The 18,279-nt window shown below is 45.3% G+C and overlaps 1 protein-coding gene and 1 long non-coding RNA gene across 2 annotated transcripts in view; one reads left to right on the top strand and one right to left on the bottom strand.

Moving 5' to 3' along the window:
* Positions 1–18,279, bottom strand: part of acin1a (apoptotic chromatin condensation inducer 1a) — a 92,099-nt gene that overhangs the window by 45,148 nt on the left and 28,672 nt on the right. The window contains exons 5-10 of the mRNA XM_034182463.1: positions 7,733–9,217; positions 7,493–7,621; positions 7,286–7,429; positions 6,926–7,246; positions 2,401–3,684; positions 106–264 (exon numbers count right to left, since the gene is read on the bottom strand). Of these exons, the coding sequence (XP_034038354.1) occupies positions 106–264; positions 2,401–3,684; positions 6,926–7,246; positions 7,286–7,429; positions 7,493–7,621; positions 7,733–9,217 (3,522 nt within the window). The remainder of the gene's footprint in view (positions 1–105; positions 265–2,400; positions 3,685–6,925; positions 7,247–7,285; positions 7,430–7,492; positions 7,622–7,732; positions 9,218–18,279) is intronic.
* Positions 7,429–7,948, top strand: LOC117521131. The gene is made up of 2 exons (XR_004563895.1): positions 7,429–7,571; positions 7,716–7,948. It is a non-coding gene; the product is annotated as an uncharacterized LOC117521131 (long non-coding RNA).

Consider the following 18,279-nt stretch of genomic DNA (forward strand, 5'->3'; position numbering starts at 1 on the left):
TAGCAAAACTGACAAACGTAAGATTATTTTTTACCAATAAATCGACTTGTAGGAAAGATAACCCTTGGTTTCACTCAAATACATTTTGTCTTTTAAGCAGCTGACCTTGCTGTGAGTGGTTGTTCCATCAGCAGGTGTTTTACACTCTACTGCTGACACCTCTGGTTTGTGAACAGGGGCTTTTTGCCTTTCTTTTAAAACGTCACCCCGGCTCTCAACTGGTACAGTGGGTTGTGGTGAGGGATCTCTCTCTCCTTTCCCTTCCTGGGGGGGGGGGGAGAGTACATTCAACAAAATCACATGTTAATGGACTATACACAGAAAAATGCTACTTGTGTAGCTGACACTTTCACAATTGCATTTTTATCCAAACATTTTGCTACAATATGCATAAATGATAATGATGAGACCATTCTGAGGGCATACCTCTGCTCAGGTCCAAGAGGCATTCATTTTCTTTGACTGATTCCGGTATCTCTGGCACTCAGTTAAAATCAATCCATTTCAGTATCACAGATTATTTACACAAAGGTTCACTAAAGTCTTTACAGACTGAATATGCATGAAGGAGACTACTGAGGGAAGCCACCAAGAGAAAATTCTGAAGGAGTTAGAGGCTTCCATGGCTGAGATAGGAAAAATGGAGCATAATGCTGTAAATGATAGTCATTCATAAATGTTCATTCTTACACTTTATAATTGCTACAAACAAAAGAAAATTGTGATTGCTTAATGCCAATTCAACTGTGGTGCTGTACAAATATAAGGGGAAAAAAATCTCATCCTTCCATGGGTAAACGTGATTTTTTTTTTTTTTCCCTGACATAAAAAATTCCAAACATGTTAATGAGATGGCAGGAAAAATGATATTCAAACAAAGAAAAAGAATAAAGATTAATTCAGTATCTTGTACTTCTGGCAAAGATGCATCTGTATTTTACTGCCCTCCAGGTGAAATTAATTATGTACTCACACAGTGTCAATTTAGTTTTTGTTCAATGTTTAACTCCAGGGACCCTGGTAAAGCAAGTCCACACAAAAGGAAGGCGTGCCTCATGTGGCCACAGGTCACCACTTAACAATCCTGCTTCAGGCAGAGTACAGCAACGGACTTAAAGCTGCTGCTCTCTGACAAACATTACATAAACCACATTAAGAATCTCAACATTTTGTACTTTTTCTTTTATTGCACATTGATTTAGATATGCAGATATCTGATTTGAGGAGGACTTCCAACAAATTGCGCAGTTTTAACAAAATCAACACACTGTGCAAACAGAAAGTGTTTCATGACTAAACGTCTCCAGTGCAAAAATATATTTATTGTTATGTCCCAATATATGTGGTAAGTGCCGAAAACGGGATTTCTGATGTTAGATTCTGAAATTTGACACTATTTGTTGAAAGCTATGGGTGTTAATGCATTCAGCAGCAGGAGTGCGTGACAGAGACAAACGGCAATAAGCAGTTTAGAAAATATATGCTCCAGCCTTCAGATGAAGGCGAAAATGGCAACCAGTGGGTCACCGTGTTGAGCACTGAATCACACAGTCAGACGAAGTTAAATGTGCCACTCAAATAAATTCACAGCTTTACTTCTAGATACGGACATAATCAAGGAACCACTGATACTGCTGCTTGGATTGGGAAGTTGGAGGGAAACCGGCGTGAAGGACGAAATTTGGGTGGGGCGCAGACACGAGACAGACTTTCAGAGGAGGAGGGCAAGATGCGGCACCCTCTGAAAGCAGGATGGCTGGAACAAAGATTAATTCAGTATCTTTATTTGAAGAATACCTTTACCAACCCCTAGAGCAAGCGACAGTGGTAAGGAAAAACTCCTTATGATGATTTGAGGAAGAAACCTCAAGCAGACCAGACTCAAAAGGGTGACCCTCTGCTTGGGCCAGTTGGATGAGCCTGTTGCCTTCTTGATGCCCTCATACATCCCTCTTGAATCCTCAGTGTTGGCAGCCATCTGTATACTGCTGCAGAGGTTCAGCCAGTATGACTTGGCGCAGTGGGAGGCGGTTTGCTGGGCTTTTCTCTTGGCAGCTTTGAGGGCTTCTAATGTGCTGGGACTGGGCACTGCCTTGTAGGCATAACCAACAGTTTCGTAATCATTTTTCAAAGCTTAATTACCAAATATGAAAAGACAGCTCTCCATAGTTTTTGCGTAATGCTCTGGAGAGACCGAGCACATTATGCTATTCATATATTCAATTTACATTTCCAGTGTTGGACACTTTGTGTCCTTCCAGGAAAGGTCATTCAATTTCAAGGCAAAGCCATTTGGGGTGTTTTTAGTGCTCTCAAATATCAAACTTGGTTCAAAATTGAGAAAAAGCATATAAGTTATAAAAAGTGCTTCAAAGGTCATAAGAGCAGAGAGTCACTTACCCTTTTACCTTCTGTAGTTCTCTCTGGAGAAGATGAGGATGAGCCAGAAGACGTTGATGAAGAGGACCCAGAATCAGAGTCAGAAGAGGAGGATTCATCTGATGATGAACTACTGCTTGCTCTTCCCCTCTTCACAACAGGCTCTATGGGGCTTGAGAGAGACTTGTCTTCATTTAGTTCTTTTAATTTTTTGGTGCATTCCATGATGAAGTGCTGTTCTCCCTCTACAAAGTCTGCTTGTCCTTTGTCCTCTGAAATCAAGTTGTTGGTCCTTTGATCTCTGGGACTCCCAGGCAGTGTGGGAATTACAGCAGTCTTACCCTCAGAATCTATCCCAGCAGAAACTGAGGGCCCACCAACAAGTTCCACACTTGTCTGAATCTGGGAATTAGCGTTTTGAGCAGAAGGCTGATGTGTTTCCTCTTCTCGTACCCCAATGCTTGCAGAAGACATAACAGGTGAGACATGAGGGTTGGGGCTATCAGAGAAGGTACGGGGCCGCTTAAGGAATGTGGATGTTGGAGAAGCAATGTGGTGAATTTTGAGGTCCCTTACAAAACGAGGCTTCCTAAGTGAGGTCTGAGGCAACAGAGGTGTGCCTTGAGATGTAGGTGACACAGAAGCACAAGATTTTGCATCTCGGGGTCCTCTCCATGCCACTGGGTCACGAACATCACAACCTTCTTGTTGTCCTGCCTCTGTCGACTTTTTATCTGCTCCTGTGGAAAGTGGGGGAGGAGTGGGCAAGGGGATGAGACAAATCTCACTTCTCTGTTTCGAAGGGGGGAGAGTACTCTCCCTTGTTGGTTTAACCACCGTAACCCTTTTTTCAACCTGTTTCACCGCAGATACACGTTCATTGTCTGTCTCATTTGTTGTTATCTCCATTTCCTCACATTCTAAAGTATTTCCACACTCTCGCTCTAAATCTCGGTGTCTCTCAACTTTTGCACTTTCATGTTTCCCTTCTTTTTGTTTTTCCAACCTTTGTAGTTCTATAAACTTTTCTTTCCTTTCTTTGTCAACACTTACTTTTATGCTCTCCTGTTCCAAAGTTTTTTCTTTGTCAATGTTCTCCTTTTCCTCCCTCTCTTGTTCTAAGGCCTTTTCCTCCACTATCCTCACAATTTCAAATGATTTTTGACTCTCTATTCTCTCATTTTCTTTCCTCACGCGCTCTGTACTCTCATGTCCAAATTTATTCTCTTTGGCTAACCATTCTTTCTCCAACACCCTCTGTTGCTCTGACACCTGTTCCCTCGCCAATCGTTTTTGCTCCAAGGCCTTCTCCTTTTCAAGCCCCTCCTTCTCGAGCCGCTCTTGCTCCAAGGCATTCTCCCTCTCGAGCCGCTCTTGCTCCAAGGCATTCTCCCTCTCGAGCCGCTCTTGTTCCAAGGCCTTCTCCCTCTCTGCTCTCTCCCTCTCCAGCCGTTCTTGCTCCAAGGCCTTCTCCCTCTCTGCTCTCTCCCTCTCCAGCCGTTCTTGCTCCAAGGCCTTCTCCCTCTCTGCTCTCTCCCTCTCCAGCCGTTCTTGCTCCAAGGCCTTCTCCCTCTCTGCTCTCTCCCTCTCCAGCCGTTCTTGCTCCAAGGCCTTCTCCCTCTCTGCTCTCTCCCTCTCCAGCCGTTCTTGCTCCAAGGCCTTCTCCCTCTCTGCTCTCTCCCTCTCCAGCCGTTCTTGCTCCAAGGCCTTCTCCCTCTCTGCTCTCTCCCTCTCCAGCCGTTCTTGCTCCAAGGCCTTCTCCCTCTCTGCTCTCTCCCTCTCCAGCCGTTCTTGCTCCAAGGCCTTCTCCCTCTCTGCTCTCTCCCTCTCCAGCCGCTCTTGCTCCAAGGCCTTCTCCCTCTCTGCTCTCTCCCTCTCCAGCCGCTCTTGCTCCAAGGCCTTCTCCCTCTCTGCTCTCTCCCTCTCCTGCCGCTCTTGCTCCAAGGCCTTCTCCCTCTCTGCTCTCTCCCTCTCCAGCCGCTCTTGCTCCAAGGCCTTCTCCCTCTCTGCTCTCTCCCTCTCCAGCCGCTCTTGCTCCAAGGCCTTCTCCCTCTCTGCTCTCTCCCTCTCCAGCCGCTCTTGCTCCAAGGCCTTCTCCCTCTCTGCTCTCTCCCTCTCCAGCCGCTCTTGCTCCAAGGCCTTCTCCCTCTCTGCTCTCTCCCTCTCCAGCCGCTCTTGCTCCAAGGCCTTCTCCCTCTCTGCTCTCTCCCTCTCCAGCCGCTCTTGCTCCAAGGCCTTCTCCCTCTCTGCTCTCTCCCTCTCCAGCCGCTCTTGCTCCAAGGCCTTCTCCCTCTCTGCTCTCTCCCTCTCCAGCCGCTCTTGCTCCAAGGCCTTCTCCCTCTCTGCTCTCTCCCTCTCCAGCCGCTCTTGCTCCAAGGCCTTCTCCCTCTCTGCTCTCTCCCTCTCCAGCCGCTCTTGCTCCAAGGCCTTCTCCCTCTCTGCTCTCTCCCTCTCCAGCCGCTCTTGCTCCAAGGCCTTCTCCCTCTCTGCTCTCTCCCTCTCCAGCCGCTCTTGCTCCAAGGCCTTCTCCCTCTCTGCTCTCTCCCTCTCCAGCCGCTCTTGCTCCAAGGCCTTCTCCCTCTCTGCTCTCTCCCTCTCCAGCCGCTCTTGCTCCAAGGCCTTCTCCCTCTCTGCTCTCTCCCTCTCCAGCCGCTCTTGCTCCAAGGCCTTCTCCCTCTCTGCTCTCTCCCTCTCCAGCCGCTCTTGCTCCAAGGCCTTCTCCCTCTCTGCTCTCTCCCTCTCCAGCCGCTCTTGCTCCAAGGCCTTCTCCCTCTCTGCTCTCTCCCTCTCCAGCCGCTCTTGCTCCAAGGCCTTCTCCCTCTCTGCTCTCTCCCTCTCCAGCCGCTCTTGCTCCAAGGCCTTCTCCCTCTCTGCTCTCTCCCTCTCCAGCCGCTCTTGCTCCAAGGCCTTCTCCCTCTCTGCTCTCTCCCTCTCCAGCCGCTCTTGCTCCAAGGCCTTCTCCCTCTCTGCTCTCTCCCTCTCCAGCCGCTCTTGCTCCAAGGCCTTCTCCCTCTCTGCTCTCTCCCTCTCCAGCCGCTCTTGCTCCAAGGCCTTCTCCCTCTCTGCTCTCTCCCTCTCCAGCCGCTCTTGCTCCAAGGCCTTCTCCCTCTCTGCTCTCTCCCTCTCCAGCCGCTCTTGCTCCAAGGCCTTCTCCCTCTCTGCTCTCTCCCTCTCCAGCCGCTCTTGCTCCAAGGCCTTCTCCCTCTCTGCTCTCTCCCTCTCCAGCCGCTCTTGCTCCAAGGCCTTCTCCCTCTCTGCTCTCTCCCTCTCCAGCCGCTCTTGCTCCAAGGCCTTCTCCCTCTCTGCTCTCTCCCTCTCCAGCCGCTCTTGCTCCAAGGCCTTCTCCCTCTCTGCTCTCTCCCTCTCCAGCCGCTCTTGCTCCAAGGCCTTCTCCCTCTCTGCTCTCTCCCTCTCCAGCCGCTCTTGCTCCAAGGCCTTCTCCCTCTCTGCTCTCTCCCCTCTCCAGCCGCTCTTGCTCCAAGGCCTTCTCCCTCTCTGCTCTCTCCCTCTCCAGCCGCTCTTGCTCCAAGGCCTTCTCCCTCTCTGCTCTCTCCCTCTCCAGCCGCTCTTGCTCCAAGGCCTTCTCCCTCTCTGCTCTCTCCCTCTCCAGCCGCTCTTGCTCCAAGGCCTTCTCCCTCTCTGCTCTCTCCCTCTCCAGCCGCTCTTGCTCCAAGGCCTTCTCCCTCTCTGCTCTCTCCCTCTCCAGCCGCTCTTGCTCCAAGGCCTTCTCCCTCTCTGCTCTCTCCCTCTCCAGCCGCTCTTGCTCCAAGGCCTTCTCCCTCTCTGCTCTCTCCCTCTCCAGCCGCTCTTGCTCCAAGGCCTTCTCCCTCTCTGCTCTCTCCCTCTCCAGCCGCTCTTGCTCCAAGGCCTTCTCCCTCTCTGCTCTCTCCCTCTCCAGCCGCTCTTGCTCCAAGGCCTTCTCCCTCTCTGCTCTCTCCCTCTCCAGCCGCTCTTGCTCCAAGGCCTTCTCCCTCTCTGCTCTCTCCCTCTCCAGCCGCTCTTGCTCCAAGGCCTTCTCCCTCTCTGCTCTCTCCCTCTCCAGCCGCTCTTGCTCCAAGGCCTTCTCCCTCTCTGCTCTCTCCCTCTCCAGCCGCTCTTGCTCCAAGGCCTTCTCCCTCTCTGCTCTCTCCCTCTCCAGCCGCTCTTGCTCCAAGGCCTTCTCCCTCTCTGCTCTCTCCCTCTCCAGCCGCTCTTGCTCCAAGGCCTTCTCCCTCTCTGCTCTCTCCCTCTCCAGCCGCTCTTGCTCCAAGGCCTTCTCCCTCTCTGCTCTCTCCCTCTCCAGCCGCTCTTGCTCCAAGGCCTGCTCCCTCTCTGCTCTCTCCCTCTCCAGCCGCTCTTGCTCCAAGGCCTTCTCCCTCTCTGCTCTCTCCCTCTCCAGCCGCTCTTGCTCCAAGGCCTTCTCCCTCTCTGCTCTCTCCCTCTCCAGCTCCAAAGCCTTCTCCCTTTCTACTCTCTCCCTCTCCAGCCGCTCTTGCTCCAAAGCCTTCTCCATTTCTACTCTCTCTCTCTCCAGCCGCTCCTGCTCCAAGGCCTTCTCCCTTTCAACTCTCTCCCTCTCCAGCCTCTCTTGCTCCAAGGCCTTCTCCCTTTCTATTCTCTCCCTCTCCAGCCGCTCTTGCTCCAAGGCCTTCTCCCTTTCTATTCTCTCCCTCTCCAGCAGCTCTTGCTCCAAGGCCTTCTCCCTTTCTATTCTCTCCCTCTCCAGCCGCTCTTGCTCCAAGGCCTTCTCCCTTTCTATTCTCTCCCTCTCCAGCCGCTCTTGCTCCAAGGCCTTCTCCCTTTCTAATCTCTCCCTCTCCAGCCGCTCTTGCTCCAAGGCCTTCTCCCTTTCTAATCTCTCCCTCTCCAGCCGCTCTTGTTCCAAGGCCTTCTCCCTTTCTACTCTCTCCCTCTCCAGCTCCAACGCCTTCTCCCTTTCTACTCTCTCCCTCTCCAGCCGCTCTTGTTCCAAGGCCTTCTCCCTTTCTACTCTCTCCCTCTCCAGCCGCTCTTGTTCCAAAGCCTTCTCCCTTTCTACTCTCTCCCTCTCCAGCCGCTCTTGTTCCAAAGCCTTCTCCCTTTCTACTCTCTCCCTCTCCAGCCGCTCTTGTTCCAAAGCCTTCTCCCTTTCTACTCTCTCCCTCTCCAGCCGCTCTTGCTCCAAAGCCTTCTCCCTTTCTACTCTCTCTCTCTCCAGCCGCTCTTGCTCCAAAGTCTTCTCCCTTTCTACTCTCTCCCCCTCCAGCCGCTCTTGCTCCAAAGCCTTCTCCATTTCTACTCTCTCCCTCTCCAGCCGCTCCTGCTCCAAGGCCTTCTCCCTTTCAACTCTCTCCCTCTCCAGCCGCTCCTGCTCCAAGGCCTTCTCCCTTTCAACTCTCTCCCTCTCCAGCCGCTCTTGCTCCAAGGCCTTCTCCCTTTCTATTCTCTCCCTCTCCAGCCGCTCTTGCTCCAAGGCCTTCTCCCTTTCTATTCTCTCCCTCTCCAGCCGCTCTTGCTCTAAGGCCTTCTCCCTTTCTATTCTCTCCCTCTCCAGCCGCTCTTGCTCCAAGGCCTTCTCCCTCTCTATTTTCTCCCTCTCCAGCCGCTCTTGTTCCAAGGCCTTCTCCCTTTCTATTCTCTCTCTCTCCAATCGCTTCTGCTCCAAGGCCTTCTCTCTTGCCATTCCTTGTCTCTCCAAAGCTTTCTCTCTTTCCATTTGTTCTTGCTGCAGCACTCTCTCTCTCTCCAGATTTTGTCTGTATTCCCTTTTTTGTACATGTACTTTATTACTTTCCAACCTTTCATATGCCAAACTGTTTTCTCTTTCAAGCCTTTCCTTCTCAAGCCGCTCAGTCTCCAAAGACCTTAACATTATTAACCTATTTTGCTCACTATCCTCCTCCCTTGTCGTTTGTTCCCACTCCAAAGGTTTGTTTCTTTCTAGTTCCATAGCCCATTGTCTTTCTTCTCTCTCTTGTTGCAAAGACTTTTTGAGAGAGTCATGCTTTCTGTCATCCCCTGTTGTAATAGCATTAAGCTCATGCACATGCAATGCAATATAAGGTGAATGTGTTTCATTGACAACCTGGGTAGTACTTGGAATTATTGGAAATGGAACATGGCCTGTAGTTTTGAGTGTTTCAGCAATGGCATAAGCTGTGCCCTCTTGAGGGTCTGTACCAGAAAACTCTGTAGTTGAAGGCGAACTGCCATCCTGTCTATCACTGCTATGCCAACCCGCACTACAGAAAGCGCCTTCTGACTCCATTTTACGTGCTAGAAGGGTCAATGGACCAGGCTTACGCTCAGACTGTCCACTCCTTTGTGGCTCTGGACTACTACTTCGGCTGCTACTGCTAGAGGAACCAGAGCTTGATGTACTGGATGAAAGCTGCCTAGCTGGTTGTACACCTGGACTAGGGGGGCTCTGCTTTGGGGTATCAGGTAAGGGGAATGATAATTCTGGAGGTGGAGAGGGAGGAGGTGTTGGTTGGCGAAGCTGAGGAGATAAGACTGAAGGAATGTGTTGCTGCTGGAGATGGCGAGATGCTCCAGACCTCTCTCTGGTCACTCGCGCTCTGGCTGGTTGTCTACGGCTTCTTCTCCGTGTGCTACTAACCCAGTCATCATCGCCATCCTCCTCATCACTGTCAGCTGGCACTCTTCTGGATGTGTGCCCCCTCACAGACTGGCGCTCACCACCAACAATTGAGATAGTTTCAGAGCCAGAAGCAGACACTGGAGGTGCCGAAGCAGGAGCACTCGACATGTCAGTTGGGTTGTTTCTGTTGTCTTCCATTTGATTCACTTTTACAGACAAACCCTCTCCACCAGAAAGGCAAGGTGGTTTGTGTTGGTCAAGCAACATTGGGGTAACATCCTGACAAGGACAGAAAAGTAAGAAAGACTGATTTTGTCACAGTGCTATTCAAATCATGGTATTTTAAATGGTCTGGACTGTACTCTTATTAGCATACTGTACAATGTAGTAATTCATTCAAAAGGAGCGCAGCCAAACACTAAATGCATTAAACTGACAAGTATTTTCACTTGACGCTTCTGTATTACCAATCCTTTTTTAATAGTGCACTGCAGTCTCATTTGAAGCTTGCGTTATATGGTGGGATTTGACCACTTATGGGGACCTTAGCTCTCGTTGTGTAATATATAACTACTATAACGTCACCTGGGAAAATGGAGTGCTAGTTTGTTTTTGGCTGCAGTCACCCTGTTAGCGTCCACCTTCAAACAAGCCTGCGGTGCCCAATTGATCCTATGAAATATCCGAATATTCTGAGGCACACCTTATTTACGTTTTTTAGCTGTTGGCCATACTTATCAAAATTAAAATAAATATGCTTGAAATATTTGAGTTTATATGTAATGAGTCAAGAATATTTCACTTTTGTTTCACTTTCAGAAATACTCAACAAAAAATATTCAACTTTTTCATAGTATTCAAAATTTTTTTGGATGCATCTTTGAGGGCATCTGGTACTTTGTAAAACCTCCTGCATCATTCCAGTGTCAAGTACCAAAAGTCCCAAACAACAATTACAGACCTGTAGACACTTGATGAAAATAACAATTTAAGACACAGGTGGAGGCAGCATTGGAACCATTTCAGTTTGCATATTAACAGCATGTGGGGGTTGAATATGTTGTAATCTGTCAGCTCTTTTTATTTTTATTCCTATAGAAAATTGGGAGCATAAGTAGACTTTTTGGATAGTCGTATGAGGCTGTGTTTTAAGGTGGGATGTACAAAGAGGTGCACTTACTCTTACATAGTTTTAACAGACAACGAACGTGCACGTTTGTTAAGACATGGTTGACATTGAGATACAAAGAACACACAAATAGTTACTTTAAGAATAAAATTGGCATTCATCCAACATGGTCAGACATGCACAAACACACAGAGATACAGGAAGGAATAAACACAATTGGCGAACATGAAGCACAAACATATGGATGTGAATGCACTGGTTTTATTGATAATATGAGTCAGCAACATTTAGGTTTGCTGCGAAATGTGTGGATTGATAGGTGAGCCACATAAGCCAACGACTTAAATTCTAACATTTGAGGTAGGAATAATATAAATTTTGACCCAATACAAACATTCAAAAGCCACTTGGCACAAATTAAACATATTTGATCGACATGTGGACTTGATAATAAGCATTTTTTATGTCATTTGGGTCTATGTTTTGATTGATATTTTACATTATATTATTATTTGAATATAGAATTTCCTATTGTTTTCAAAAATCTGTTTTATTATCCATTATATGAAACTAAAAGGATTCCAATTAAACAGGTTGCTGGAAGAGGCTCAGACAAAATTAAACAGAACAGTTAGAATATTTAAAAACAGCAAATCCTCAGTATCCCCAACCTCCTGAACACAGTTTATTTAAACTTGAACTATCAGCAAATATTAAAGGATTATTAATTGAGTGCGAGGTCTGTACGGGAAAATATCAGCCTGAGGTGTAAGTACAGACCGAGTATAAGTGAGGTCCGTGCGAAAAACGCTGTGGTCTGATAATCCTGTACAGACTGAGCAAGCGAGGTTAATAATTCATTTATACAATTTTGGGCTCACAGACCTGTTCGCTTCACTTCCATTAAGAACTTGCCAACAGATGGTCCAGTCATTAGCTGGTATGCTTTCAATCTGTGTTTTTTTCTGATGCCGTTTCGATATTTATGGAGTATGTTCATGTCCGACTTGGTTTTTCTAATCGTGTTTTTAGCTTTCTAGTTTCTAACAAATGGGATATGTGTTTCGGATCCTTTGTCATGGTAATCGGTAGGATATGGGAAAATATCGGACTGGAAATCAGCCAATCGGAGTGCGCACAGCGTCACAGCCATATAATAAAACATTTTATTCAACTTATGTACTTTCTGAAACTTTGTAGAAATTGTGGGAAATTGTTTTTTTTAACCAAAAAGGGGTTTTAGCTCATGTCTTCTTAGTGGTGTCAAGTTAAGTTTGATGGGATGCTGGCATTAAACAATTTATTGTGAAATGGTGCGAGCAACATGAACTATCTGATGTTTAACTTTGCTACCAGTAACATCAGCAAGCCACACTTGATATTATTTGCAAACATGAAAAGAACACGTTTAACTGACTGCTGTTCTCAAAAGTCATTATTCTGCAGTATGTTTATTTTCTCACTTTACCCTGACATTGAATTTGCAGCTCTTGGTCAGAGTTAGCTTACAGTCGCGAAATGCCGTGGAAGGCGCCATCTTGGAAGTACTAATGTTACGATGTCAGAATAACATCAAAACAAAGGTTTTGAAAATGAATCACAAAAACTTTTATAATAAAGGATGTACATCATCATCACGCCATGTGCAAGCCATATGTGAAAGCTGAGATCCATCTGACAAACAGAGAGATATGCAAGTCACATACCCACACAGACACGTTTCTTACTTTACAGACAGATTTATTTGTCTGTCTGTCTGTCTGTTAGCAGGATTACATTAAAACTACTGCACAGATTTTGATGATATTTCACCACAAATAGATATTAGGCCATTCCCTGTTTCACAGTTGTGAATCTCACGCCATCTCGCGGTCCGTGACTTACACGACAGGTTGGTTTCAGCAGAGTTCCAGTTTAGGACACAATGAAAACACATCTTGTGAGGACAACAAGACAACATCGGGACATAGCAGAAGTTCATTACAGGTGCTACACCTCTTCTAGTTAACCCTCTCGACTTGGGAGAACGTGTCATCATAATCGCTCGTGAACTTGCTGAATCCACGCCATCCACATCCTCGCTAGTCATTGTTTACATGACTTTGCAACACCGGAACTCTGCTGGCACCGCAGTGCATTCTGGGAAGCGCAGGGGGCCGCCAGGGGGATTATGGGAAACATTAAAACAGTGAATGGAAGACTCCATTAAATTTGGAGGTGATCCAGATCTGGATCTAGATTCTGGATCAAGTTTCACTTCATATAGGCTTTGAAGGATTACTGTTAGCAGGATTACGTCAAAACCACTCCATGAATTTTGACAAAAAAATTTTTTTTTTTTTACCACAGATACATATTAGGCGTGGAAGACTTCACTGAGTTTTGGAGATAATCTGGATCTGAATTCTGGCTCAGGATTTCACTTTATATAGGTTTTGAAGGATTACGTCAAAATCATTTCACAGATTTTCAACCAATTAGCACCACAGACAGATCTGGATTGGCGGACGCCAGAAATTTGACTGCGCTTGTTTTTTGTGCCATCTCTGGTGGTACCCAAAGTCTGTGAAACAGAGAAACGTCGAACTCCAGGATGCTGCACTCAACCAATGAAGTGGGGAGGGGGGGACTAAAGCTCACAGTGAAAAAAAAATGTTTTCTTTGAGAAAACAGCTCAAAATTCATTTATTAGTGTGTTAAAAAACGACAACAACAACAAAAAAAACTTAAAAAAGTATGAAAAAGCGCTCATGAAACAAATGCACCAATAATTAATCTAATATTAATACTTGCATGGAAGTTTATTTTAAATTTATTTTAATTCATTTATTTTCAATTTGTGGGCACCCAAGCAGAATCTTTTTTTTTTCCAGATGATGTTTTTTCCTAGTGCCTTCTGCCTATGAAATTGCAGGACATGGCTTCCATTACAAAAGGCAAAGTGCTACAACTTCTCCTCTGTTAAAAAAACCTTTGGTGACCCCCCCACCCCACCCACCCACCCACCCACACACACACACACACACACACACACACACACACACACACACACACACACACACACACACACACACACACACACACACACACACACACACACACACTATGCTCTAAATTTCTTAAATTTCTGGAGAAGAGCTCTAGCAAGGCGATGTCACAATTCTGTGCTATGGCTATGCCTTGCAAATTTAATAGGGACTCTGGCTTATTTTATTTGTATCAGCTATATCAGAGCACGCACAAGTTAAAGGCTTGGAAAAAATGATCCATAATGTGGTAGAACAAATAGTGTTAACTGGACTAAGATATGCCCTTTAACAGGTAAAGGATATTGGCTACACTTGTTATTACACTGCTGCACAGCAGTGTATAGTTGTGCATGCCTGACTGCTGAGCACTATTCTCATGGACATGTTGGATTATAAAGTTATTTTCATGTCAAAGCAAAAGTAAAATGTTATGATTCTGCTTTGCGAGCATAGATCTAGTCTCATGCCAATGCTGAATATCAACAGATTGGCAACTGTGCACATTTCATGGTAAAATATACTTAAAGGACACTGCGGGGCTTTGACGAATACAAATTATTGGTTGTCACAAAATTTTCTTTATTTGAATGAAACCAAAACTGAGGTGATTGTATTTGGGCCCAGTGTTAGTTCTACAGCTCCTTTAGACCTGGGCCCTCTGAACCAACACACAAAACCCAAAGCCACCAACCTTGGCGTCATTATAGACTCTGATTTTATACGTGACAAGCAGGTCAACGCGGTTGTTAAATCTCGCTTTTATCATCTTCGACTTTTAGCCGATATTGAATCAATTTTATCCCTCTCAGATTTTGAGCGCATCACGTCTGGACTACTGCAATTCACTCTATCTAGGAATAAATCAAAAAACCCTTAACCAATTGTAGTTAGTCCAGAATGCTGCTGCGCCTTTTAATAGGAAGCAAAAAACGTGTTCATATCACACCTATTCTTGCATCTTTCCATTGGCTCCCTGTTAATCTTTAGGGATGGGTATCAAGAACCGGTTCCTTTCGGGTATCGTTAAGAAATGATTCGATCCACCGACATCAATAAGCTTTGTGCTTAACGATTCTGTTGTTTTTGTTGTGAAAGAGTAGTGACACGGACCCACAACAGGGGGCGCAAATGAACGGTCAATAGATGAGCCAAAAGGTAACAATTTAATGTTGTGAATGTGCACAACGAATATACAGACAATCTCAGAATCTGATAGCAGTCAATCCACAAAAGTGACGTGTGGGCAGGCTCGAGGATAGAAGACGTCTGTCCTGAGAAGAGCCGGAACCACACGATTTCCACCGCCACAGAACCCGGTGAATACTGGAGCCGCCAAGTCCCGAATTCCCAGGTGATCACCGTCCCCGACTGTCGGATCTGGTACTGCTGGCGAAGAACAAAGACAGTCAAGTGTGGGTGTGTATACACCCAGTAACAACAGCGGTGGGAATGCCACCTCCACCTCTCACTCAATATGTTGCAGAGTACCGCAGTGATTCCTCAGAGGAAAAGAGTGCCGTCCTGCACTCACGCAGCCTCCACAGAAAAAGGAACCGGTACTCCTGCAAACACTCACAATATACAGATATATTGCAAAAGACACAAACGGCTGAGGATATTACCTCCAATGAAGTATGATATCTCGGCGATGAGGTGGAGATGACGTCTGGTCTTTATGGAGTGCGATGATGAAGAATGTGTGACAGCTGTCAGGAATTAATGAGTGACAGCTGTCACTCCCGGCTGTGTCTGTGGCGGCAGCGCCCTCTCGTGCCTGAAGCCCGCACTTCAGGCAGGGCGCCCTTTGGTGGTGGGCCAGCAGTACATCCTCTTCTGGCGGCCCACACAACAGTTTTGGCGTGTGTTTGTCAGGAAAATGATCATTTCTCTACATTGATTATAGACCCTGCAGCGGGTCCTTAATCAACTTGTCTGCAGCGCGGCTTTGCTTTGAACCTTGAACCAATTGAAGGGTGGTTCGCAGATTGAAGCAATGCTTCGGTCGATTGCTTCGTTTATTTCTGTCTTTCGCTTAATTTTCCCTCGCTAAAACCCTAAAGAGCAAACATCTGTGAGTATTATTTACCTTTACTATGTTAAACCGACCTGTTATAGTCTTCTGAAACAGTTAATAGATGTATTTTATAACTTAAAAACGGGAGCGATGCTAACGCGTTAGCATGTCTATGGCATTTTCAATGTTAAAAGTTAGCATTTAGCAATTGCAGCCGTCGTCACGTTCGGGTGCATTTGTTTTCAAATTGTAATATTCCTTAAATTTATTTTTGCTTATATATTAATAATCTAATGATTATTATATACAATTTTAGAGAAAGAGACAAAAAGAACCTGAATAGAAACACAACAGAAAATATATAATACCAACTAACATAAATAAATAAATACATACAGAAATAAATGTTTCCTGTGAACACCTAGTGACTCTCACACCTCCATTTCATCCCTGTCTTATTTAAGTTTAATGACAGTTTGTTTCGGTCAAACCATATTTTCAGTTTGTTAATTTCTTCAGTGATTTCCTCCAGAACTATCTGCCAAGCTAGAAAACTGCTGCATCCTAGTAAGAGCAGAATACTACTGGAATGAATTTGAATAAGGAAAGTTGTTTTTTTTTTCTCACCTAAATGGATTCAGCACTCACTCCAGTTTATTGTCTGGAATAGTCCCAGATTGCATTTCAGAGCTTCTAGAATTCAAACATTTTTGTGCAGGTGGTGTTGGGGGATAATTTTGGGTTTCAGCTTTTTTTCGTTTTTCACCACTTTCATCCCTGAATATGAGTTGTGATTCACTTTTGTGCGGATTAAAGTTACTAACTGGGACTCCTGTCTACGGAAGCTCTGAGCTGCCAAGCCCTAATATATATTTGGCTCAGTATCATGTAATTACGTGAAAGGTTTGATGTTATAATATGATATTTATCATGTTATAACGTGATACTTATCACGTTATTTGGTGATATGAAATTATTTTATTTCATGATGCAGTATTATCACATTATAACGAGAAATTATCACGTTATTCCGAGATATGAAATTATCACGTTATTCCGAGATATGAAACTATCACGTTATTCCGAGATAAGAAACTATCATGTTATTTCATGATATGCAACTATCACGTTATTCCGAGATATGCAACTGTCACGTTATTTCGAGATATGCAACTATCACGTTATTTCGTGTTAAGCATTTATCATGTTATTTCATGATATGTAGGCTATTCAGGTAATTCAGCTCTTCAACACTTCCCAGGTTCAGTCAAGGAACATGGCTCGTCTGTGATGTAGGGGGATTTAAGGATCAATAAAAAGCATGAGCCAATACTTTTGCTATTTGTTTTCACTATAATCAGAGTAAAAAAAAACAAAAACAAAAAAAACCCGCAAACAGCCTTAGATAAGTAGCACCCTTTAGTGGTATTCTAGCGCCCTCTAGTGGCAGAATAGCAGAACAGGTATATTGGCTGTGTATCAAAGTAAAACCATATTGATGTTTTCACATTATAACGTAAAAATACCATGAAATAACGTGATAAATGTTTATCACAAAATAACATGATAATTTCATAATTCAAAATAACGTGATAATTTCATATTATGAAATAATGTGATAGATTCATATCTCGGAATAACGTGATAATTTCTTATCACGAAATAACATGAAAATAACATGATAGTTGTGCATCACGAAATAACGTGATAGATATCACGTTATAATGTAATAAATATCACGTTATAACATGAAACCTTTCACATTATTACATGTTACTGAGTCAAATTATATTTATATGGCTGGCAGCTCCACGTCGCCGTACCTGTCTTGTTGCGAGAAAAAAACGAGAATCATCCTCCGTTCTGTTCACACAGCTCCAAACGTTGCGCGGCTCTCTGACAAGTCAAGATAGAATGATAGAATTCAGTCTGAATTAATAACTTCAAAGCAAAACACAGTTTTGTTTATTTTTATTTATGTCCAGAGATCAAGGATACAGTGACTAATTTCATATTTATTTACTTTAAGACTCAAGGAAATACACAGAAAACCTGTAAAGCCTACTTTTAGTACAAAATTCACAAGGTATCGATAAGGGAATCGATAAGGAATCGGATCGATAAGCAGAATCGATAATGGCATCGATATCGATAAAACCTTATCAATACCCATCCCTATTAATCTTACAATCGATTTTAAGATTTTATTATTTATTTATAAAGCCTTAAAATGGACTGGCCCCACAGTACATCGTGGGCCTCCTAAAAATTTATTCTCCGTCGCGCGCTCTGAGGTCCAGTTCCAGCTCGTGGTGCCAAAGACCAGGCTTAAAACCAGGGGGGACAGAGCCTTCTCTGTGGCAGGTCCCAGACTTTGAAATGCTCTGTTCCTCCACGGCCGAACTGCCCCCACAGGGGAGTGTATTAAGTCTCGCTTAAAGACCCACTTTTATTCTCTGGCTTTTAACTCCATGTGAATTGTATGGTCCTCTGCTGTCTTTTAGTTTTTTTGTTTTTGGTTTTTTTTTTTTAAGTGTTTTAACTTGTACTTTTATGATATTTTATTATGGATTTTATCTATTGTTTAATTTTGTACTTTTCTAATGATATAGTCATTTATTTATTTATGGTTTTAATGCAACACTGTCTACAGTTGTCTACGGTGTAGGTGGGGAGCTGCTGACCCTGACTGGGGATGTTGTCGGGCAGTGGAAGGAATACTTCAAGGATCTCCTCAATCCCATCGTCACGGCATCCGAAGAGGAAGCAGAGACGGGGGACTCGGAGGCGGACTTATCCATTACCCAGGCCGAAGTCACAGAGGTGGTCAGAAAGCTCCTCTGTGGCAAGGCTCCTGGGGTGGATGAAATCCGTCCGGAGTACCTTAAGTCTCTGGATGTTGTGGGACTGTCTTGGTTGACACGTCTCTGCAACATCGCGTGGCGGTCGGGGACAGTGCCTCTGGATTGGCAGACAGGGGTGGTGGTCCCTCTGTTTAAGAAGGGGGACCAGAGGATGTGCTCCAACTACAGGGGGATCACACTCCTCAGCCTCCCCGGTAAGGTCTATTCAAGAGTACTGGAGAGGAGAATTCGACCGATAGTCGAACCTCGGATTCAGGAGGAGCAGTGTGGTTTTTGTCCTGGTCGCGGCACACTGGACTAGCTCT

Source organism: Thalassophryne amazonica, chromosome 12 (genome assembly GCF_902500255.1).
Source record: "Thalassophryne amazonica chromosome 12, fThaAma1.1, whole genome shotgun sequence".
NCBI classification, from domain to species: domain Eukaryota; kingdom Metazoa; phylum Chordata; class Actinopteri; order Batrachoidiformes; family Batrachoididae; genus Thalassophryne; species Thalassophryne amazonica.